At 41.3% G+C, this 24,833-nt stretch overlaps 1 protein-coding gene across 1 annotated transcript in view; it reads right to left on the bottom strand.

Annotated features, from left to right (window-relative positions):
* Window positions 1-15,333, bottom strand: part of ZNRF2 (zinc and ring finger 2) — a 151,594-nt gene extending 136,261 nt beyond the window's left edge. Inside the window, exon 1 of the mRNA XM_026717768.2 lies at window positions 12,528-15,333. Coding sequence (XP_026573553.1) covers window positions 12,528-12,996 — 469 coding nt within the window. The 5' untranslated portion in view covers window positions 12,997-15,333. The remainder of the gene's footprint in view (window positions 1-12,527) is intronic.
* Between the last annotated feature and the right edge of the window lie 9,500 nt (window positions 15,334-24,833).

Here is a 24,833-nt window from a genome sequence, read left to right on the forward strand (position 1 = left end):
TCATAGTGGCTTGCAATGGCCACTTTTCTTTTCCTCTGGCTTGAAGAGCTTCCTCTGGAATCAACCACATCTTTGCAGTGTCCCTGGGATCGACCAAGCGTTCCCTCCCTCCGAGGTGATTTAGGCCCAAATTGGACCACCAGCTGTCAGTATATCAATGGACCCTCTGGTTTGACGAAGTCCATTGTGTTGCCGCGATGTCAGCTCCGGCCCAAGTCAGTTTTTTTTTTTAAACACCCACCATAGTATAGCATTCAAGTCTCTATTAGACAAATGAAAAAGTCCAGGTCCCTATTAGAATGCAAAAATAAATGCACCTTGGAGGTCTTCTAGTGCAGCCCCTAATCAAGCAGGAAACTCTGAAAATGTGCCATTCTAGAAAAGTGGCTGACCAGTCTCTTCTTGAAAGCCTACAGTGATGGAGCACCCACAATATCTGGAGGCAAGCTTTTCCACTGATTAATTGTTCTCACTGTTGATGTGTCTACTAATGGCATAAATGTTATGTACACATTTATTCCAATTTTCAATTCACATTGTGCATGCATTAACAAGACTGAAACTCAATCACATTCACCCAATAAAAATCTGGAGAGACTTTATTGTTTCTTCATATCCTACTATTTATGATAACTTTGTTTTGCATTTTGTGCTCACAAGCTATTTAAAGACATCAACCCCATGAGAACACAATAATCCAAAAGTATCAGAGAATTCACCTGAGGCAAAAGTTAATAGTGCTCAGAAATACACAGCATCATAAAATTAAACAACAAATATTTTCTATCTAGACAACTAGAGTGAACCAGCAAGCTTAAACTGGAGCTTTCACTGATAAGCCCGATTTATGGATTCTTATGCCATTCAAACTTGTTCACTCAAAAGTAGATATACTTAAGCATACCTGAGCCAGGACATAAGAAATGTTACATATATGATATGTATAGTATAAAATGATATAAAATTATTGTAAGAAGTATATCTTTTCCAATGCAGCAATAGCTGAGAGAAAAATCACTCAATTTTACAGCAAACAAAATAAATAAAACCATGGAACAATTAAACAGTTGAAGCTGTTTTTACAAGTTTTAGAAAAACTTATTGATGAGATTGTGACACGCACATCTATAGTGCAAATCTACACTGGATAATGGAAAAATCAAGAATATAAAAATATATCTATATCTGCATTATTGACAAGAAATACTTTGTGTCAATCATGACAGCCTGTAGAAAGCCCTAGAAGGCCTGGGGTATAAAGACATCTGACCAAATTGGTGCAGCCTTGCACAAAAATCAACAAACTGCTATGCAAACACTTCATGGAGACGTTGATTGGTACAAGACAAAAAAAGCAGTGAAGCAAGGTTGCATTCTTTCACCTTCCTTATTCAACCTATATACAGAAGAAATCCCCAAGAAAGTTGGGATTTGAAGAATCAAAAATTGGAATAAAGATTGGAGTAAAAGAACATCAACATCATTTTTTAGAATGTATCTTTAGACTTCTATGGCACCTATCCCCACTAATGCAACTCTTCAATCTATTGGCAACAAAACTCTCCTCTTAAAAAACAAAAAAGATCTGAAAAATCTAATCAAAATTTTACCTCTTCCTGAACTTTAAAATGGCCTGGAAAATGCCCCCCAAACAGCCTGGAAAACAGCTTGTTTTCCACGCCATTTTCAGGCTGTTTTGGGGGGCTGTAGGCACCAATACAATAGTTATTGAATAGCCAATCCTCAGGAGGTTTTGCTTCTAACAAATAATGCTGGAGAAACATAGCAGCTAAGTTCATACATTATTCTAAGCCTGTGATGGTGAACCTATGACACCTGTGCCACAGGTGGCACATAGAGCCATTTGTGTGGGCACACAAGCCCCACCCCAACTTACCTGCACTCCCAGCTGATTTTCGGCCCATTTGAGGCCATTTTCGCTCTTCCAGAGATTTGAGGGACGCCTCTGCAGAAAAAAAAACAGGCCTTCCGGAAATACCAAAAGTGCCAAAATGGGCCCATTTTCAGCCTCCCAAAGCTGCAAAGGTGTCCCTTAAGCCTCTGGGAGGCGAAAATAACCTCCCTCAGGCTCCAGAGGCCTTCTGGAGGCTGAAAACAAGCACTTCCAGAAGGCCCATTTTTTGGCCTCCTGAGGCTGCAGAGGCTTACCTCAAGCCTCCGGAAGGGCAAAAACAGTCTCAAACGGGCCAAAACTCAACTGGGAGGCACGCACATGCACAGTGCAGTTAAGGGGGCAGGGCTGGGATATTGTGTGTGCATGTGGAAGAGGGGCGGGGCGCATTGCATTGTGGGTGCCATCATGCATGTGTGCTTTCAGCACACCACAACAAAAGGTTCACTATCATTATTCTAAGCCATAGTGTAAATGTTATTAATCCACAGCTGGCTCAATTCATACAAGAAAGCATTATTTATAATTGAAATTTGCACAACATATTAACTCAGAATCATGTTAAATACTTTATTGCTTAATATAATGTGTAAACCCAATCATTAGACAATACATAGTAGATGCAAAAAATGTAGATTTTCAATGCAGACATTGCATAATACTATTAGATTAGGAATAACCAATCACTATACTAGATATTTTATTTTTAAAAAATTAAGACCATACTGACTTGGTAATAGCAGTACACTGAGACCTAAATCAGGAATTCCAAACACCTGAGATTGGGCGTTGGTTCTTACCTGACAGGCCATTTCTCTTCGAGCTGCGAGGAGCATCCAGAAGTGGGTAGTGCTTCAGTCTCTGCTGCTGTAGGTTGAGCTTAATTTTGAGGAACACTCCTCCTTCTACCACGTGACTCCACCATAGCGTTCCCCAGTTTATGTGAAGACGAGAGGAAACAAAAATTCATGCTCTCATCCTAATAGACTAAAGGTTCATTGGCCGAAACAAGACCCCACCAGACGGTGAAAGATAAGGGAGGGGCTGGATGCTCCTCGCATCTCGAAGAGAAATGGCGTGTCAGGTAAGAACCAACGCCCATTCTCCTTAGAGCTGCTCGGAGCATCCAGAAGTGGGACATACCAAAGCTGGGCCTGTCCTACGGGAGGGGCACTGTCTGGGCTGTAGTCCCCTCGGGTTCCCTAAGAACCCTCTGTAGAACCCTTCTACCAAAGGAAGCCTCGGCTGAGGCATACCTGTCAATCTTGTAATGCCTAATGAAGGGTGACAGAGAGGCCCACGTTGCTGCCCAGCAGATGTTGATTATTGGGGCCTGGATAGCCCAGGCAGCTGAAGTTGCCGCACTCCTAGTGGAGTGAGCCGTGATACCCCTGGGCACCTGAAGGGCCTGTGCCTGGTATGCTTTGGCAATGGCCGCCCTTATCCAACGGCCTATGGTGGTTGGAGGAACCATGAGCCCTTGTGATTTAGGTTGGAAGGATATAAACAAGGCCTCAGACTTACGAAAGGTCTCAGTGTACAAAAGGTCTCAGTAAACCCGCAAGGCACGCCTGACGTCCAGAGTGTGCCATTGCCTCTCCCTTTCCTGAGTTGGCCTGGGGCAAAAATTAGGGAGAATAAGTTCCTGAGCCCTGTGGAAAACCGAATTGATTTTGGGCAAGAAGGAAGGGTCAAGCCAGAGGACCACCCAATTGGGATGGAATACATAAAGGTCTTTCCTAATGGACAGCACAGCGATCTCTGATATCCTACGGGCTGATGTGATCGCTATGAGGAAGACTACCTTGTATGATAGAAACTGAAGAGAAACCTCCCTTAAGGGTTCGAAAGGTGGTTTTGTGAGTGAAGTAAGGACCCTGTTGAGGTCCCAGGTCGGGTACCGGTGGAGGGACCGAGGGTGTAAATTTGTGGGCCCCTTCAGAAAGGCCCGAATACGGGGATGGTGAGAAAGGGAACCGGCTTCCTTACAGGAGATAACTTGTAGACAAGGCTGCTGCCTGACGTCTTAATGTATTGGGGGACAGCCCCTTGTTGAGACCCTCCTACAGAAAGTCAAGGACTTGGGCAATAGAAGGGGCAGCTGGGTCGATATGAAGCTTGACACACCATTTACGGAAAATGGCCCAGGTGGTGTCATAGATTCTTGTAGTTGAGAGTCGCCTGGCTGCTAGAATGGTGTCAATGACCTTGTTAGAGAGATTCTCCCTCTTCAAACGTTCCCGCTCAACCTCCAGACAGCTAATTGGAGCCATTGGAGGTCCGGGTGGAGAAGTGGACCTTGGGACAGGGAGATTCTGTCTGCTGGGATTCTCCAGGGAGGGGCCACTGATAGGCTGCGGAGGTCCGCAAACCAAGGGTGTCGGGGCCAATAAGGTGCTACAAGAAGCAGTTCCGCCTTCTCGTGAAGTACCTTTTGAAGGACTATGGGCACCAGCGCCGGGGGGGGAATGCATAAAGAAGTCCCGTGGGCCACAGGCACCATAGGGCGTTGTGGTTCTCCGCCCCTGGGGATGGGAATCTTGAAACAAACCTTGGAAGTTGGGCATTGAGGGGAGAGGCAAATAGGTCCACTACTGGTAGACCGAAAATGGATGTCGCCTCCCTGAACAGGGATGGGTGGAGACACCACTCCGATTGGTCTACGGTGGCCCTGCTCAACCAGTCTGCTTGGGTGTTGGATATGCCCGAGATGTGATCTGCCCTGAGGGAAGGGAGGTGGGACTCCGCCCACTGACAGAGACGCTCGGCCTCCCTCATTAAGCGTAATGATTGAGTGCTCCCCTGTTTGTTGATGTGTGCTTTGGCTGTGATATTGTCTGTGAGGCTGAGTATGTGGTGGCCACATACCTGGGGAAGGAAGCTGTGGAGGGCCAGGTGGACGGCATGAAGCTCCAACCAGTTTATGTTGCACAGTTTCTCTGTCGCTGACCATCTGCCCTGTGCTGTAAGGGACTGAAGGTGAGCGCCCCATCCGGACAGACTGGCGTCTGTGGTGACGGTGAGTCTTGGGGGCTCCTTGAGGAGGCAGTCCTTGTTGATGGACGATTTGCTCCACCAAAGGAGGGATGTGAGCACCCTTGGTGGAACCCTGACCCTGAGTTTTGAATTGCTTGATCCGGTTCTTTGGTACGGAAGCAGGAACTACTGGAGGGATCTGGAGTGTAAACGGGCCCAGGGAATAATGGAAAGACATGATATCATTTTACCCAGTAATTGAGATAATTCTAGAAGGGAAGCCCTCTTAAGGCGTCTGGATGCTTCTGACAGATTTTTGGATGCTGAGGATTCTCTCCGAAGATAGGAACACCTTCGCCTTCACAGTGTGGATTACCGTCCCTAGGTGGGTTATCCTGGTGGAAGGGGATAATTGGCTTTTCCTCCAATTGATAAGGAACCCATGTTCCTGGAGAGTGGCTAGGGTAATCTGAGTATCCCTCACTGCTTGATCCCTAGAAGGTGATAGGATGAGAATGTCATCCAGGTAACAGTGGAGGCGCACAGAGAGGGTTCTGAGGTGGGCAGCTAGTGCAGCCAGGACCTTGGTAAAGGTTCTGGGGGCAGAGGCTAACCCAAATGGGAGAGCCATGTATTGAAAGTGGAGGTTATTGTAACAAAAACGCAGAAATTTGTAATGGGAAGGTCAGATTGGTATGTGCAGGTATGCCTCTAAGAGGTCAATAGTTGACAATCAGTCCCCCTGTCTAACGCCCAGCAGGATGGATTGCAACGTGTGCATTTTGAACGTGCGATATACCAGATAGTGGTTAAACCACTTCAAGTCCAGAATCGCTCTCCACCCACCCACCCCGAGTGCTTAGGGACCACAAATAAGTGGGAATAGAATCCCTGCCCTCTTTGAGACTGAGGGATGGGCTGGATGGCTTTTATGTCAAGTAGGTGCTGAATGGCTGAGTCCATGAGGCTGCACTTAGTGCAGTTCTTGGAGAGAGGACATGGCATGAAAAAGTTGGGGGGGACTGAAATTCGAGGGCAAGGCCAAACCTGATGGTGTCCCTAACCCAGGCGTCAGAAGTGGAGGCGTCCCACTGGTTGGCGAAAGCCTTAAGGCACCCACCAATGGGAATTAGATCATGTGGCCTATCTGGAGCACCTGAAGGGCCTGCTGCCAGAGCCACGAAAGGGCCTTTTGAAGCTACCGCCTCTTCTGTTTCTGTCAGAGGAGTCGGTCCTGTCCTGTGGCTGGCTCGACCCAAAGGGAGGGGGCCTTTGGTACCTGGGAGAGAAGGAGGCCTGGAAAAAGGGATGAAAGGGAGCTCTCCGAAAGGGCTGCAGGGATCTGGGTTCTGACTTCCGGGTGAGGGATGGAAGGAATTTTTCTTATTCCTCCCTTCCACTAAAAGGGATCCAAGGATGGTCCAAATAATTTATTTCCCACGAGGAGAGCGGAAGCCAATTTTACTTTATTCTTGAGGTCTGCCTGCCAGTGCTTTAGCCAGAGCAGATGGCGGGCAGAGACTTGGGAGGAGATAGCACGGGTGGAAAATTTGACAGAGTGGAAGGTAGCGTCGGCCGAGAACTCAGCTGCGGCTGTAATCTTGGCTATGTCCTGATGAGCTCGGACATTGGAGATTGGAACACGCTGCTTAAGCTGGCGGAGCCAGTGAATGGATGACCTGGTAAAAAAGGAGGCGGCCATGGCCGATCTGATTGCCCAAGCATCTGACTGGTGAGCTCGGCGCAAGGCCAGCTCGGCCCATTTCTCCTCCAGTCTCAAGGCCTCTAAAGGGTCGCTGAGGGTGGAGGAAGAGGCCAGACCTACGATGGCCTCATCAACCTCCAGAGTGCCCAATAAGTTGGAAAGTTCTGGATCTAGATTGAAAAACTTTTTATCGTGGGCCGACAGGGCGGGGGGGGGCTGCCGAGGAGGCCAACTGCTTGGACACCAGGTCAAGGAAGATGGGAGGAGTTGGGATGACTTCAGCTTCCACTACTGGCTGTTTGAAAATGGAGTCCTCTGGAACTTTCGGGACAAGAAGAAAGGGGTCAGAGGGGTTCTGAGTCTTTAGTCCCGAGATATTCCTGGCCTTGAACAGGAGGGATTTGAATAATTGGGGCCTGAATAGCCCTACAAAGGCGGGTTGGTTGGGAGTAAGACCCTCATCCTCGGACATCTCTGCCTCTGATGGATCCACGTCGGAAAGGGGTTCGTTATATTGTAAGGACCCCAAGTCAAATTCCTCCTCCTCCTCCTCCTCCCTACATGGATCTAAGTCCCCTTCCGCCCCCTCCTCCTCCTCCCTTACTGAAGGGGAAACCTCCCCCTGAGGAGGTACCTGATCCTGGAGTGGTTCCGATCTGAGTGGAAGGGAGCTTACGGAATGAGACTCAGATTCGGGGGCCAGCGGATATAGACCTGGCCTAACTATCTGTTGGAGTCCTTCTGCGATTCCTTGGCGGATAGCCAACTCCATCCAGGATATCAGTTGCTCTGGAACCTCTTGTATGAGTGGTTCCTCCTGGCGTAGGCTGGCTGTGGGTGTAGCCTCTGGTGTTCCTCTGGCCGGTGTTCCAGGAGCCTGGTGACCCTGAGAGGGTGAGCTGTGCCTAGATAGGGAGGAATAGACTAAAGGAGGGGGGGTTGACTAGAGGTAGAGGGAGTGAAAGGTGGTAGTACGGGAGGCACTGAGCCTGCCTGCCTGGTGCGTATATCGATTTCTTTTTCCAGCGCCTTGTGGCGTCTTAAGGCGTCCCTCTAGGAGGCTTTGGAGTTATCCTTAGCCTGCCTGCGCAGATGGTGAGTTTTAGATTTGTCCTTCAAGGAAGGGCCTCTGGAAGGATTGCCTTCTGCCATTTCAAAGATAATTGAAGAAGATAAGGATCAATATGAGGCGGTTGACACGACCTAGAACAAGGCCAGGAGCCCTGAAAAAATTCTTTTACGCCCCCCCTTTTTACTTCTTCTCTATTATTGTTATAAATATTATTTCCACTTTCTCTGTTTTTTTCTTTTTTTTTTTTTGCAAAATAAAATATAAAGAAAAAACGGGTCCAATCGACCAATGAACGCTAGAGGCCTTGGAGAGAAAGCTAGGCCCTTCCCAGGCAGGACTGGGTGGAAGTGGTGCTGTTATTGCTGCGCTAGCTAAGACAGGCTGCGGGAAGCCAACAGAGTTAGAAAATTAGTCTCCCAAGCAAAAAGGCTGGAGCAAGAAATTGAATTTGGCTCTGAACAGGCCTACGGGTCCTGCTGCTTGAGCTGGAAACACACCGCAGCGCTCGGATCGAGAGAATGAAAAAAACAAAATGGCGCCCGACCACAAGGTGGCACTTAAAATGGCGGCCACCTGCAACGTGGGATTACAGGGCCTCTCAGCAGCGGCAAGAAAAACCTCCCCAGGGACAGTCCAAGGTCCGCAAAGGAGAGGACAGGAGAGAAAGAGGCAAACAACTTTTCCGGAGGAGAAAAAAAGGCATTTGGTGGGGGGAGGGGAACGGAGCGAATTGAAAACGAATAAAATCAAATCGTTAGGAGATCAGAAAAAAAAGGAAAACGGCAGGGTTTAGGCAACAAAGAAGGAATGGGGAGGGTAGTGTGGAGACACTGCTAGCCTTCCCTTCTGTCACCCACTGGGGCGAGAAAAAACGCTTCCCAGGGGAAATTGGCAGTCCAAACCAAATGCGCAGGGCTAAGAGGAAAAAGGAAACACAAATACAACCTGAGAGGAGCGAAAACAATGAGTCAAACTAAGGATTTCTTGAAACAGCCAAGGAGAACTTCGAATCACTGCCTAATCTCGCATAGCATAAACTGGGGAACGCTATGGTGGAGTCACGTGGTGGAAGGAGGAGCGTTCCTCAAAATTAAGCTCAGCCTACAGCAGAGACTGAAGCATCACCCACTTCTGGATGCTCCGAGCAGCTCTAAGGAGAAGTGGCCCACTACTTAACTGTGGCCTGTTCAGAACTGTGCCACACAAGGACTGGGCACACGGACACAGCTCAACTTATGCAAGCAGTGCACCAGGGTACACATATGTGCAAATGCGAACGAGCCTGCCATTTGTGTGGACTGGTTCCCCCGTCATCCCACTTCTCACTGCATCACCAAGCCATAAAGAATGGGGCGCACTGACTAAGTGGATTCAAGGTATTTCCTGAAATACAATTACAGTGCCCATTCAATAAAGTATTTCCCCCAAAAGTTCCACAGAAAGACTTTATTCATTTCATCTTACCACCTTGCCAGAAAAAAAGGAGGAAGCATCTCACACCATCTTTTTCCTACACTGTATCTATGATCATAGGTCAGATCACAGACTACAGTACTGTACTCAACTTAGCCAAAAACCTCATATAAGCAATCACTACTGGAATACTGGATTATTTATTTATTTAAATTATATATAAATATATATTTTATACACTGCTCAAAATAATTTCTCTTCATTCAATGCAACGATTTCTTTTCACTGAATGCAGCCCAGGCAAATCAAAAGGTAGGATACCCATTCTCTATATTACCATGGTTGTTTTTATGCCATCTGAATACATTTGTTTATTGCTTTTATTTCACATTATTAAAATTAATGTAATGCTTAAGATAAAAAACCAGAAGGAAAATTCATTAACCACATTCCAAATTTTATGTTATGTTTTTTATGTTTTTAAACAGTCCTTCGTTAAATTTAAAATTCATGCATAGACAAAAAATGTTCACTTAATAATTAGAATATTCTTAGTAATTCTTTAAGTTATCAGGTAAGATATTTCATAAACAAAAAGCAATTAGGGCAAACATTTGTATTAACTTCTTGAATTCCTCTTTTAAAATAAAAGTTTAAAAACTAATTCAAATCCTCTCAATCTGGAACATTTTTAGTAATTCTTTCCAGAAAAACAAAATAAAAAGCACAAGTAAACCAAGTTCTATCATCATTGTTAATATCGCATCCTGTGTGATTATGATACATGAATTAATGTCCTACACCCATCCCCAATGTTTCAATATTCCTTATATATTAGCAATTAAAATTCAGACTTTGCCATTTTAAGAAAAAAATATGCCTAGAAATAAGTAGGGCTACTCAGCCCAAAAGCACTCGATCATCTATCAATGGTGCCATTAGGTGTTACAGAGAGAGCAGTGGTCACCAACCAGTGGACCGCAGCCCACTGATGGTCCATGAGAAAATATTGGTGGTCCACAGAGGAATGTCCCACCCAAAGCACCGCCCCAAAGCAATTAATCCAGGCTGCACAGGAACACATGGCATGACCACCCGCTGGCCCCCACCCTTTGCCGAGCACAAACCTGCAAAAAGCAGCAGAGCCCTCACCTGCCAGGACAAGGTAATGGTGCTGTTGCAGCAAGCTGGCGGCACAGGCAGGCTGAAGCAGTAATGGAGATGGCCGGAAGGTGCAGGAGCGCCACGCTACTTGCATTTGTACAGCACTTCCACACCTTTCAGCTCACCTCTCCTGGCCTGGGCTCTTCCTCAATGGCCACGGGACGGCCTAGGGCAGGAAAAGTACTGACTGGTGGTGGTGAGAGAGGGCAGAATGGGCAAGTCTGTGCTCACCATCCAGCAAAGGTCTGGAATGGGGCAGCATCGGCATCGGTTTTCTTGTTCCTCTCGGCCCTCTGCTCTGCTGCCCCCCCGCCCCACAGCCCCAGGCATCACTGTTCAGGGAAGGCACAAGAAAAGTGAGCAGAAATATAGCTCTTGCTGGGGTGAAAGAGCTGAGATCGAGGAAGGCATAGGCAAGAGAAGACGTAAGCTGCCATCTTTGAAAAGCACCTCTTTCTGTTGCCTGTTCCCGATCTCCGCTCTTTCGCCCCAGTAGGAGCTATGTTTCTGCTCACTTTTTCTGTGCTGTCTCCAGGCAGCGATGGGGGGGTGGAGGGTAGCAGAGACGTCAGGGCTCAGCAAGCCAGGCCTGGAGGAATGCGAAGAATTGCAGGCAAGCGCCGGAGATACAAGTGTTGGAAATGTTTCCAGCGCACTCTCCTCTGTCCCAAAGTAGGATTGAGTGGGGGGAAGGGAGCAGGGGTAAGGGTAGGAGGGAAAGAGAAGCCCGGCTGGCTTTCCTTTGGCATGGAGTGGAAGGCCAAATGCCCAGACCAAAAGAGCACAGAGGAAGATAGACTCCTAATAACCAGCTGATTTGCACAGGTGACTGCTCAAGCTTTTCTGGCCTCCACACAGGGACTCTTCTCTGCTTGAAAGCAGCGGGAGAAACCTGGAGTTTAGCCTCAAGGAGTCCACTTGTATGGAGGCTGAAGGTGGGGATGTTGCATGGTTCATCTTCCTTGGCATTTCCAGCCCAGTCCTCCTCCCCTCCCCAACTCCAGGCAGCCACACCTGGCAAAGGAGGGACAGGTTTCCTCTGACTTGGTGGAGATATGAAATGATAGCAGACCAGATGGTGGGGGCTCTGCCTTTCTTCCATTTGAGGGGAGCAACATTTCGGCAGAATCTCATCTGCCATCATCAGGTTTCTGTATAGTGTTCGTCTGCCATCATCAGGCTTCTGTATTGTGTTCATACAGAAGCCTGATGATGGCAGATGATATTCTGCCAAAAAGTTGCTACAACTTTAAAAGCACAACTATGACATGAGAAAATACCCAAACAAAACTGAATACCATACAGGTAAGTACCCGCGAAAACTTTATACACACACACACACACACACATACGGTATTCAGCTTTGTTCGGATATATGCATGTATGTATGTATAATTTTTAATATTAAATTTACATTTAATATAAAAATATATATTAAATATATATATATATATATATATTTAAATCATATTAGTGGTCCTTGGGATTTAAAAGTAGGAGTTTGCTGGTCCCTGAGGTCCAAAAGGTTAGCGACCCCGACTTAGAAAGTTGTGTACTTGTAGCATATGCAATGGTAATCTATGAAAGCAAGGCCACAGCCAGCTCTAAATTGCATGTATAAAGGCTATCAGCTTTAATAATATTGAGTTTTATTCAGATGGACCTGTTTGGGAGTGATTCCTATTTGAGTACCCTCTTATATTTGCATACCGTATAAACCTATGTAGCTATTCAGTACTTAAACAGGAGACTTAATGTTCTGAACACAGTGTAAGCTTAAAACTTGGTTAAACAGCGGCTTAATCAATAGCAGCTCTACTTTGCTACTATCTCTCACGTGGAATATCGCTCTTCCATGTGGGGGAGATTGGGAGTCCCAAGATCAAACTTTTGAAGAATCTGTTCCCACCCTAAATCTATTAATCCGCTATAAAGATTTTACCCACCCAACATTTGAAGGATTATTGAAAAAGTTCCCTTTCCTTCTCCCCTACATTTTTCTAATGACTCCCGAGCACTATTGTCTTCCAGTGGCGTATTAAAGTTCACTGGTGCACTAAGCACTTACAAATTTTGGTTCTCCCCCCCCCTTTTATACATACAAGATTTTTTTTTACAAATCTTCATTGTTTTTTCTTTCTCGACTTTGTGGTGCCCGCTTTGGGCCTGGTGCCTTAAGCACGTGCTCAGTCTGCTTAATGGTTAATACATCACTGCTCTAACTAAACGGTATAGTTCCCCACTCCCGCAGGCCATCTTAACTATGGCCGGGCAGTAATCCTTACCTCCAAAAAGATGAGGCGAAAGATGCGCGGGCAGCGAGCCGATAACTAGCCGGGGTCCTCCGCTTCTCTCGCCGGGTCCTTCTGCGCGTCCACTCGCGGTGGCTCGTTCCCGCCCCACTTCCTCGGGAGTGCTGCTGACCGAGTCTTGGGAGCCATAGAGGCCGCTGCTATTGGGGATGTTGAAGGCAGAATGAGCCGTTCGAGTCCCGGAAGTGGTTGGCCCACCCAAAGACCTACTCCTGGGGGCTGCCAAAGGGGGAGCCGCCGTCGCCGCCCCACTGCTCATCGAGGAGCCAGAGGCTGCGTGGTGCGCTCCAGGCGCCAGGTGTGTGTACCGCATCGCTCTGCCTATCGGCCGGCCGCCCATCCCATTAACGCTGCTGCCGCCGCCGCCCGACGGCAAGTCTCCCCCGGAGTAAGCCCGCGTTCGGCCGTTGGTGGCCGCCGGGCCGCTCTGCTTAGCGCCCATGGTCCGTCCTTCGCTACCACCTTCTCTTTCTTCTGTCTTATCCCGCAGTTCCTTTCAGTGGGATCCGCCGGCGAGACGGAGTAAAGAAGAAACGTCCACCGCTCGTCCTTCCAGCCCGAAAGCCAAAGCACCACCAGGAAGCGGTAATTCAGCTAGCGGCCCCGGGGCTGCGAAGGTGCTTCTACCTCTGCGGGATACTAGAAGCAGTGACAGGAAAGGCTCCAGCAGCTATAATCGCGGCGCGGAATAACGGCGCCGCTGCAGTTGCGGCTTGAGAGCTCTCCCCGCAGTTTCCGCCATCCTTCCGCCTTCTCCCTTCCCGAGAGCCAGCAAAGCGGCCGCAGTCGGCCACTCGCCCATGAAGCCGCTTCCCCGCCTCGGGCCGATTCCCCCGCGCTCACTCAAGTGCAAAGCAAAGGGGCGGCACCGCTACGTAGCCGGTCGGTCGCTCACTCTTTTTGTATTGCCTTGTCGCTGTAATGGCGGGAGGGAGATGGGAGGCGGGGAAACTCCGGCCGCCTTCTACTCCGCCCTCTGGCAGTCCCGGAGGTAACGCACCCAACCCTTTCCGACGGGTGGAGCAGAAACGCAGGTTCGCATGCGCTTCGGCCCGAGGGATAAAGCAAGCGCCAACCCATCCGACTCGCGCGTATTCCGCTTTTCTTTGCGACCCCCTTCCTTCTCTGGCCTTGTTGCTTTTAATCCGCTGCCGGCCGATCAGCAAGTTAAGCTTTTCTCGGTGCAGAAAGAGGGCTATTTCAGTTTCTGCCTGGCAATAGTTGTTACAGGCGTGGAGGAGGGAGGCAAATCTGCGCTGTGTTCTATTGGACACATGTTAGAAACGGAAGGAACCTATCAATCGCCTGTTCACGCTCGAGCCTTCAAGTGTCAATCGTATCCGCTCAGACTCGCTCAAACGGATTAATTTGGGGTGCCTGGTGGGGAGGGGAAAGGATACAGCACGTAACTTCTGTCCCGAGAAATATATCCACGGTTTTAAATTGGAAAATACAGTAAAGTAGGAGGTTCGATCTCATTTATTCCTGATATTTATCGTAAGGACGAGGAGTGAAATGTAGCTTACCTAAGGGCACTCATGTTATTTATACAGGGTTCTGCCTGGCCCGGTACTTTTCCAAAATTATCGGACTAAAATTCCCACAATTCCAAAGCATATTAGCATGCGCCTGGGAAGTTAGGATTAGAATATTTCTGGAGGATCCCAGAGTTAAAAAAAAAACTGTTGGAAACTACTATATTTTGCCAGTTGGAAGCTTCTCATTGTTTTTTATTTATTTATTAGAAGCAACGACAGTAATGATGTAAAATAATTTCCTTTGGTGCAGGGGATCGCCGTTTATAGCTGTTGTAACTGTTATATAGGCAATCTAAAATTTTGTATTGCCTTGTGGCTTTAATGGCGGGAGGGAGATGGGAGGCGGTGATATAATTAACCTCTGGTCTGTCCTTTTTAGTAATACATAATTCCAGTACTAAGTTACTTTAAACTTTTAGTAGTTACAGCTTTATACGGTAGGTTTCACAGCAAGTACTGTAAATTGGTCTTTTAATTTCTCAAAAGCATAACAAAGTTTCTGCAAAATTATCTTAATGGGGGTATGACTTTTCAGTTTTACCACTTGTTAATGTATCTTGAATCATTGTAAAACTTATTTCATAAATTGATTACAGATTAAAGGCCACATTTCCCTATTACCTAGCTACGCTGCAAAATCCAAATGATAAATTCTAAAATGGAAATATCAGCACTGATGGAGACTAGACTGCCTTTTGTCAATTCTGATTTTCCAAACCAATTGTGTGGACATCTCCCACAGTATATCGAGAGGAAATCTAATGACACTTGATAATTAAGCCATTATAACACTCTATGAGAAAGAGATTCCCCCTCCAACTGTCTGCCTCAAAAAATATGCTGCAATGGAGAGGGGAGGAGGAGAGGGGAGGAGCTGACGTCGCGACGGTTACGGTCTGCAATCGAATTCCAAGATTGCAGCCGATATCTTTGTCCCTGGCCAGTCCAAACAGACCTAAACCGCCCCGTAGAGATGGTGATAGCGAAGGGCACATCCTGTGGATCCCAGGGACACCACAAAGTCCCTGGTTAATTCAGGAGAAGTCCCTTTTGCCGCCGGTGGAGAGGCAGCCCCAAAGCTGCCGAAGTTGGGACAGCTCCAGAAAGGAAGAGACTGAAAGAGAAAGTGTGTTGGCCGGGTGAGAATCTTTTTTTCACTAATATTTTGAGACTTGAAAGGACACTCTAAGTATAAGAAGAAATCTGTAAGACTTTTTACAAAATTGAATAAGCGGCAATTTTTAAAGGGTGAGGCTTGGCTTTTTATTTCTTTACTTTTTTACTGGACTTTATCGTGACGTAGCAGTTAACTGGACTGAATTTTCCTTTATTTATATTCTTTTTTTCTCTTCTCCTTTTTGATTTTTCATTTTTTTTTTATTAGAGGCTCCCTTTTCTTTTTATATATATATGTATATACTTTCTCTTTTTTTTTTTACCTCAATTACGTTTTTCTGGGAAGGGAGGGGGAAAGTGAGAACAAAGAAACTTTGTAACACTGCCAACTAGAGGCTTGAAAATATTTTATTTGAAGTGGAGAGAACTGTGAAAGACTCCTTCTCAAGGACATTGCAACTTGATAAGATAGAGGGAAGAGCGCGGGAGAATATTATTACAGGTGTTCTTCTGGACTTCTATCAACAATCTAACACTTGAAGCTTGGCTTTGAAGTCTGTGGAGAAGAGAGTCATAATAAGAGCCTTGGACAATTAAATAAAGTGCAATGTGTTTTCTTCTATTTTCTTTTAGTTGTGTTACCCCTCCTTACCAGCTCTACTGTAAACTTTTATTTTTGCAATATTTTTATTTTTGTCTTTTATTTTAAAGGGAAAGCCTCAAAATTTCTCCTTTTTCTTTTTTTTCATTGGGATTTTTGCTTCTTCCATCCATGTTTTTGGTTTATTTCGGTTTCTTTTTATTACTGAGATCTCTCAATTGGATTAAGGTGTGAAGAACCTGAAGAAACTTTTTTCTTATTTTTTTTTCTTATTATTATTGGGCTTTTTCTTCTTATTTTTATCCTTTATTGTGGATTATAATTGACTATTTCATAATTGGATTAAGGTCCAGAAGAACCTGAAGAATTTTTTCTTTTCCTTATTTCTTTACTATCACTGGGCTTTTTACTCTCTATTATTTTTATTTCCCACTTTGGATTATAATTGGCTACCTTACTAATTGGATTAAAGTCTAAAAGAAATTGAAGGTCTTGAATTGTTCAAAATGAGTAGGAAACTCATACCTTCTGGCATCTCTATCTTTACTTCTGCCTCCCCACTATCTGGAGGACAACGTTTAATTCAGACAAGATAAAGATAAAGAACAAGAAAAAGTGACTCTACAGATGATTATGCAAGGAATCCAAGATCTTAAGACAAAATTAGATACCATTGAAAAGAGAACAGAGAATATTGAACAAAGAATAGAGAACATTGAACAAAGAACAGGGAAGACCAATGAAAAAATTGAAAATATCCAACAAATGATGGCGAAGTATGATGAGAGATTCCAAAAAATTGAAGAAGATAAACAAAGAGAGGAGAAGATTGGAAATATTGACAGCAGATTAACAGTGGTTGAGCAAGATAAAAGTGGGATGCTGAAGTGGGAGATGGAGAGGTCAGAATTCTATCTCAGATTTCAAAATATAGTGGAAGAAAAAGGACAAAATTTAGCTGCAATAATGATAGAAATTCTGGCTGAAGCTTTGGAAATAACAGAGGAAAAGATGATGGATGGAGTAGATGAGGTATACCGAGTCTTTACAAAATATGCGATGAGAAACAATTTACCAAGAGAAGTTCACATTAGATTTACCAAAAAATCCATTAAAACACAAATATTACAAGTGGCAAGAGAGAAGACGTTGAAATACAAAGACAAGGAGATTGTGGTCTTAAAACAAATACCTAGAAGAGTGAGAGAGATGAGAAGAGAATATCGATTTTTGACTAAAATGTTATTGAAAAAGGAGGTGAATTATAGATGGTTGATTCCAGAAGGACTAATGTCTACATGGCAAGAACAGAGACACAGAATTGATTCAATTGAGAAAGCAGAACTTTTCTACGTATAATTTTTTGGAAGGAGAGAGGAAGAGGCAGAAAAAGAGGTCTCACTAATTGAATTCCAAGAGGACCAAATGGGGACTGAAAAAGAAGAAGGCGCAGTAGGTGGACAGGTGGAAGTCAAAGAACAATGTGAACCAAGATCTACGAGAGCTGTCAAACCTAATTACAAAATATAATCATGGAAGAGAAAAAATTGATCACAATGAATATAAATGGACTTAATTCAGCTGTTAAAAGAAGGGAAATCTTTCATAAATTAGAGAAATTAAAATTTGATATAATTTGTTTACAAGTACATATTAAAAAACAATATGAACAATTGTTAGTACAGCCAAAATTAGGGAAAATATTTACTTCTTTGACTCAATGTAAGAAAAGAGGAGTGGTTTTATACATTAAAGAGGCTATCCCAACAAAATTGATTTATACCGATGAAGATGGAAGAGTATTAATGGTGGAAATAATGGACAATAATATAAAAACACTCTTGATTGCAATTTATGCCCCAAATGATAAACAAGAAGAATTCTATAAAAATTACACTTGAAATGATGGGCGATTTTAATGGAATTGTGGACAATAAACTGGACTATATAGCAATAACAACAAAGCAAAACAGAAAGACTCTCCCTAAATCCTTTTTTAAAATGATAGATGAATTAAATCTAAAAAATATATGGAGAGAAAAAAATGCTAAAACTAAACAATATACTTTTTATTCAAACAGACATTTATCATGGTCCAGATTAGATATGATTTGGATCTCAACAGAACTAATATCTAACATTCAAGAAATAAATATTGAAACAAGTACTTGGGCAGACCATAATCCAATGACAATTAAATGGAAAGGACAAAAAAAAAAGATCGAGATGGACGCTAAATAATACTATTTTAAAGGAAAAAGATTTTACACAATGGATCAAGAAAGAGAAAATAAAAAAGAAGATACTTCAATTCAGAATGTTTGGGATACAATGAAGGCATACGCTAGAGGCTTGATAATAGACTATATAAGAAAAAAGAATATCAGGAAAAGCCAAGCCACTAAAGTTTTGGAAGATGAGTATAAAAGACTTGAAAAAGAATTACAGAAAATGCCACAGAAAAGATATTAAACTAAAATTGGACATAATTAAACATAAGATGGGTCTAATAGAGAAAGAAGAATTGGCACAGAAAATTAGAAGTGCTAAACAGAACTATTTTGAAGACGCAAATAAACCAGGTAGATGGCTAGCATATAAATTGAGAAAGGAGAAAGAATCAAGGAAAATATCGCAGTTAATAGATGATCAAGGTCAAGTTTGCTATGGTAATAAAGAGAAAAAGGAGATTATTCGAGACTTCTACGGGCAACTATATAAGCAAGAGAATATTGATGAGGAAAAAGTCAAACAGTATCTACAGAATGCTAATCTACCTAAGATATCTAAAGAGACTGAAAAAATGTTAGAAAGCAATATAACAATGATGGAATTAACTGAAGCGCTTAAGAAACAAATAATGGTCCAGGCTTCCGGCATAATTCTACAAAACACTACAAGAATCATTGAGCATTCCATTGCTAGAAGTCATGAATGAAGCTATGTCAAAGAAGATGATACCTAAAACATGGTCAGAGGCTTATATTACACTTATTTCAAAAGAAGAGGCTGATCCACTGCAAATTAAGAACTATAGACCTATTTCTTTACTAAACGCAGACTATAAAATCTTTGCTTCAATCTTGGCAGAAAGACTTAAAAAATACCTAAATAACTCCAGATCAAAATGGATTTCTGCCAAAGAGACAAATTAAAGACAATATGAGAGTAATCCTGGATACTTTGGAATATTATGAGGCACATCCTGAAAAGCAAATGGCTTTGATATTCCTAGATGCCCAAAAGTCATTTGATAATGTGAACTGGAGATTTATGTTACTACTACTGGAACAGATGGGTTTTGCCAGAAAATTTATCCAAGCAATAGAAGCTATATACCATAAGCAAATGGCAAAGGTAATGATAGAGGGAGAATTCACAGATTCTATTAATATAAGAAAAGGTACAAGACAAGGATGCCCTCTATCACCTTTGCTATTTGTATTGACTTTGGAAGTGTTGAATAGAAATATTAGAGATGATAAAAGCATAAAAGGATTGAAAATTAAAAAGAAAGAATTTAAACTGCAAGCTTTTGCGGATGATTTAGCCTTTATTTTGGAAGACCCTTTAGAAATAGCTCCAAAACTATTGGAAAAGATAGAGGCATATGGCGAGGTGGCTGGTCTGAAAATAAATAAAGATAAAACAAAGATTTTGACAAAGAATATGTTACTAAGACAAAGAGAAGAACTGGCAGACCTATTGAAAATTCAAGTCATGAACAAGGTTAAGTATTTGGGGATATACTTGACAGCAAGATGTAGTACATTAAAAGAGAATAATTATATTAAACTTAAACAACAGATAGCCTTAGATTTGAAGAAATGGGAAAATCTACAATTGTCATTAATAGGGAGAATCTCAACAATCAAGATGAATATCTTACCCAGAATCTTATATTTGTTTCAAACAATACCAATTAGGCTCGGAAAAGACTATTTTGAAGATATAAATAAAATGGTGTTGAAGTATATATGGCAAGGTAAGAAAGCAAGAATAAAGCTAAAACTCTTGCAAGATGCTAGAATTAGAGGAGGTTTTGGTTTGCTTAATTGGGAGTTGTACTATCAAGCTGCAAACTTGATGTGGGCCAAGGAATGGATAACATTAAGAAAGACCAGATTGTTGACATTAGAAGGTCATGATTTGCTGTTTGGTTGGCATGCCTTTTTATGGTATAAGGGGACTAAAACACAGGGTTATTTTAGAAGACATCATATACGGGAATCTTTGTGGTTAAATTGGGAGAAGATCAAAAGATAATGTTATTTGAAAATTCCAGTTTGGTTATCGAACATTGAAGCATTTCCCTATCCTATAATTTATAAGAAGGAACAAACAGTTAGATATGGGGAAATATTGGATGAAAAGGGTGAGCTTAAATCGATGCAAAATTTAGAGGAACAAGGTATAAAGATGAATTGGTTTTCATATGCACAAATAAATTCAAGATATGAAGATTCTAAAGCAGAGGGATTTTATGATAAACTGACTGGTCTAGATAAGATTTTGACTGGTACTAATGAAAAGGTGATTAAAAAATTATACGGTTATTTACTGGGAATTAAACTAGAGGAAGAACAAGTTAAAGAAACTATGATTGCTTGGGGGAAGAACTTTGGATATGGGGTTGATTTAGAGAAATGGCAAAAATTGTGGTCTCAAAATTATAAAATGACAATGTCAATAGCTTATAAAGAAAATTTGTATAAGATGTTTTACAGGTAGCACTTTTCACCAACAAGAATAGCAAGAATGTTCAAGAATAAATCTGAAAAATGCTGGAACTGTCATCAGATACCTGGCTCATATTATATGTGGTGAACTTGTGAGGACGCTAGAAAATACTGGACTAAAATTCACATGTGGTTGGAAAAAATGACAAAGAAACACATAGATTTGAAACCAGAGATCTTTTTATTTGGAATCTTACCTGATACATACAGTAAAGACTTGAAATACCTGATTGTAAATGTATTAACAGCGGCTAGGATTGTATTTGCTAAAAATTGGAAAATTGAGAAAATACCATTGCAGGAAGAAATTATTAAGAAAATATTGGAATGTGCTGAAATGAGTAGATTGACATTTGAAATTAGAGAACAAGAGGATAAACAATTCTGTAAAATTTGGGACCGTTTCTATCAATGATTGGATGATAAAATACAATAATAGAATATTAGATATTAGAATTTTAGATAATAATGAATATATAAAAAGATATTTTTTCTTTTCTTTGTTATTGATATATCTATAAAATGTTTTCAGGATAGATTTGGTATGACTATATGATTTGTTATAAAATAAAGTAAATTATAGTTATCTCGTAAAGTATGAATGAATAAAATTATAGTCAAATGATTGTTTAATGGTGATATTAGGATATATAATTTTGGATTGATAATATGAGTTATTATGTAATGTAACTGTAATTGAGACTACAAAATGAATGCACAAAAATTGGTAAACCAACCGACACACTGTTTGTATATTTATGAAAGAAAGCTGGATGTTTTTGTTTTGTTTGTTTTGAAAAATTAATAAAATTGTTTTCCAAAAAAAATATATGCTGCAATGAAAAAAGAGTAACAGCTGCACTATTCTCATGATACTTGATAGGGCCTTCCAATTGCTTCCAGGTCTTAAAAGTTATACTAGCTTTCTTGCAAATATTTCCTAATGTCTGTAATAAAAAACTATCCAGTATCCATTGTTCACCTGTCATCCTACGAGCTTTATTTGAAAACAATTAAGAGGCTAAAAACATCCCAAAAAGACCCTAGCTTTGTCCCCATTATGGCTAACTTAATTAACCTAACATCACAATAAAACTAATTTTTCTAAAATGTATAAACTGAATATGCATATGTTGTTTAAGGCATCTGAAAGTTTAAAGAGATAACTATATTTTTATTAAAAAATGCTAAAATATGAGATGCTACATTAGTGAGATGAGCAGCATAGAAATTCAATAAATAAATGAAATAGAAGAAAAAAGGAACAATTGTAAATCTATCCCTTTTAGTTTTTTATAAATAACAAAGCATAATTGATAGGATATCATTTCTTTTTTTTAAAATAAAGTTTTATTGAGTTTTAACTAAATAAATAAAACATCTTATTTGAGTACAGCATGGTTCCGGGTTATCACATTTCCATACAGACACAATTTCATATGCATATTCATCTTATATATTCAACTTCATATCTTCTTACTCTTTTTCCAACTTCTCACTATTTCTCCCTTCTCTTAATTTTCTTTTCTGTTTATCTCATTTTCTTCTCATTTAATTGTATTTCTTTTACCTAAATTTCTATATCTTTTTATTCATTATACTTATACTTTCGTCTTGTTTACAATTTCATTATGTTCTCTTCCAACATTCTTAAAAAGCAAAATTCCCTCTGTGATTGCCAATTGGAGTGCAACACCTTTAAGTCTTATTGTTATTATCATATAAAATTTCATTAAACATTAAATTTATGCATTCTAAAATTATAACATTCAAATTTAATATCTATTTTATATCATGTAACTCTCATCAGACTCTGCTTGGTACTTCCCCTTAAAAATGTAAAAAGAAAAATTCTAAAAACAGCAAAAACAATATATATATATAAACATTAGTGAGCAAAATAGTTATTCAACTTCATCCTAGTACTGGTATGAGCCTTGTAAATCTTTCACGTTTCTTTTCAATATTTATCAATCTTTGATAACAGTTGAAATATTTCCCCCCCTTCTTCATTATTACTTAACTGTTAATAAGCATACCATTGGATAATCATACAATTTTATCTTATAAGTTATTTACTATTAATAAGCAAAATAATTACTCAAATTCATTCTAGTATCTGTATAAATTTCCTTATAAATCTTTCACATTTCTTTTCAATATTTTATCAATCTTTAGAAACAATTATAATGTTTCCCTCTCTTCTTTATTATTACATTAATTGTAAATAAACATACCATTACATAACAATACAGTTTTATCTCATAGATTATTTACTTATTTCATTTCTAACTCATTACAGTATTCTACTGTCACAACACTATCTTTTGTACCTTTGCAGAATCCTCACTTTTAACTTAATTTGGCCATTGTCTCTGTGTTTTCTAGCTGAGCAAATACCTTTAATCCTAGTACGTTTCCCCTTTTTCTTTATTTCCTGCTTTTGTCCCTCATGAGTTCTTTCCCTTTCTATCTTCGCCCCATTTTTCTCATCCCTTTTTAAAATACCCTTCTCTCTCTAATTTTCCCTTCTGTGGTTTTCTGCTTCTCCTTGCTGTTATACTTCCTTTTCAGACTATTTTTCTTTTTGGCTGTTCCCTTTAATCTCAAACTTTTAACTCCTTTCCCCCTTTTCCCCTTATTATCACACTGTGCATTATTTGATCATTGAAAATGGCTTCTTCTTTGTCCCGCCCTTCTTCTTCCTCTTGAAGCTTTTCCTTTTGCTTTTCATAGTTCGGGATCTCCATTTCAAGAAATTCAAATACAAAGCCAACGGATCTTCCTCCCTTTCTGCATCTCATCTTCAATTCCTCCAGGAGTAATGCCATTTTAAACACTTTTGAACAACCACCCAACTGACTTTAAGTAAAGACAGAAGAAGAAAGAAAAGTCCAATGCCAAAGACTTTTTTTATATATCACCAAATGTTCCCAGACTATTCCTTCTTGTTTCTTTCCTTTACTTTTCCTTTCCGTGGGTTATTGTATCTTTTAATAAGATTTCAGTTACAATGTATCCTCGGGAGTCTTTTCAAAGTTTCACTGTTAATCCTCTTTATTTTTCCAGGTGGCACTCCATTTTTCCATTATTCCAAGTTCCACCGTTTTGCCTCCACTTTTTTCCTTTTTTAGGGCTTTAAAATGACCAAGGAAAAAAATCTTTATTTTCCTTTTGACACTTAAATTTCAGCTTAAAGTTGCCTATTAGTGTCAAAGTAAATTAATATAGATTTCTTTCCATATAATTTGTAATTATCAATATAAAGGTTTAAAAAGGGGGTTTTAACCTCCTTTTCTCTCTCCTTCGCCGCTTAAAAGTCTTCTTTCAGAAATATAATGTACTTTTAGATTCAGGGTACCTTGCTTAGATGTTCTCTGTTGTTTAGCCCGGTCTGCCCTGCTTTCCTCTTTGTCTTCCTCCTGCACAATCTTATCCAGTCAGGTTCTTCTTTGAGATGGCCATTTCTGACCACTGCTGCAACCACCTTTGGGAAGGAGAGTTTAGACAGGCCAAGGAGGAGAGATGCGGCTCCCCTCCACTCGGCTAGCAATCTCCCCCCTCTTCACCACCTCTACGGGGTGGCTTCAGCCCTGAATCCAAAGGATCGGGGCGCTCCAGCAATGAGCACAAATCAAAACTGTGCATGATCACGGATTTTGGTCTGTCACTGAAGAAACCCAAACCGGAAGCCAACAGGATATCATTTCTTAAACTATGTCATTAAGAGTAGTTAACTTTGGCATTTTAATCACAACAATTTATGTTGTTTAAATACATGCCAATAGCTTATAAAATGCCATGATAGATAAAAGAAATAAACAAAGACTATGCTCAATTCAACAATACTATTAATATAATACAAATCACTACCAATATCCTGTTTTTAAAAAAGAACAGAACATGCATTTCTGAGAATCTTAGCTATTATTATGACAATTTTAGTTCTTGTTGAAGGATGACTTGATAAAACTATGTTATTTGCAAAATATGAAGATATTTTTAATTAATGTAGAGATAAAAATAGATAACTAAGAAGATTTGCAAACAAAGCATTACTATCTGTTCTTGTGCTGTCCCAGCCAGTCTTTGGGAATTGGATAGTTACTTAGGAATTATGAGCTGTCCCCTTAAGGGAAGGCATCATGGTAAATGTAGTTAAAGGTATACTGGGAAATGTAGTCCATGTCACGTGACCACATCTGTAATCCTGATTGGTCACTGAATTGACCCTCGATGGGTTGGGGGAGTTTTCCTCACTTTTGCCTGAACTCCCTAACTCATG

This window comes from Pseudonaja textilis, chromosome Z (genome assembly GCF_049901715.1).
Source record: "Pseudonaja textilis isolate UNSWEBS1 chromosome Z, rPseTex1.2, whole genome shotgun sequence".
Taxonomy (NCBI): domain Eukaryota; kingdom Metazoa; phylum Chordata; class Lepidosauria; order Squamata; family Elapidae; genus Pseudonaja; species Pseudonaja textilis.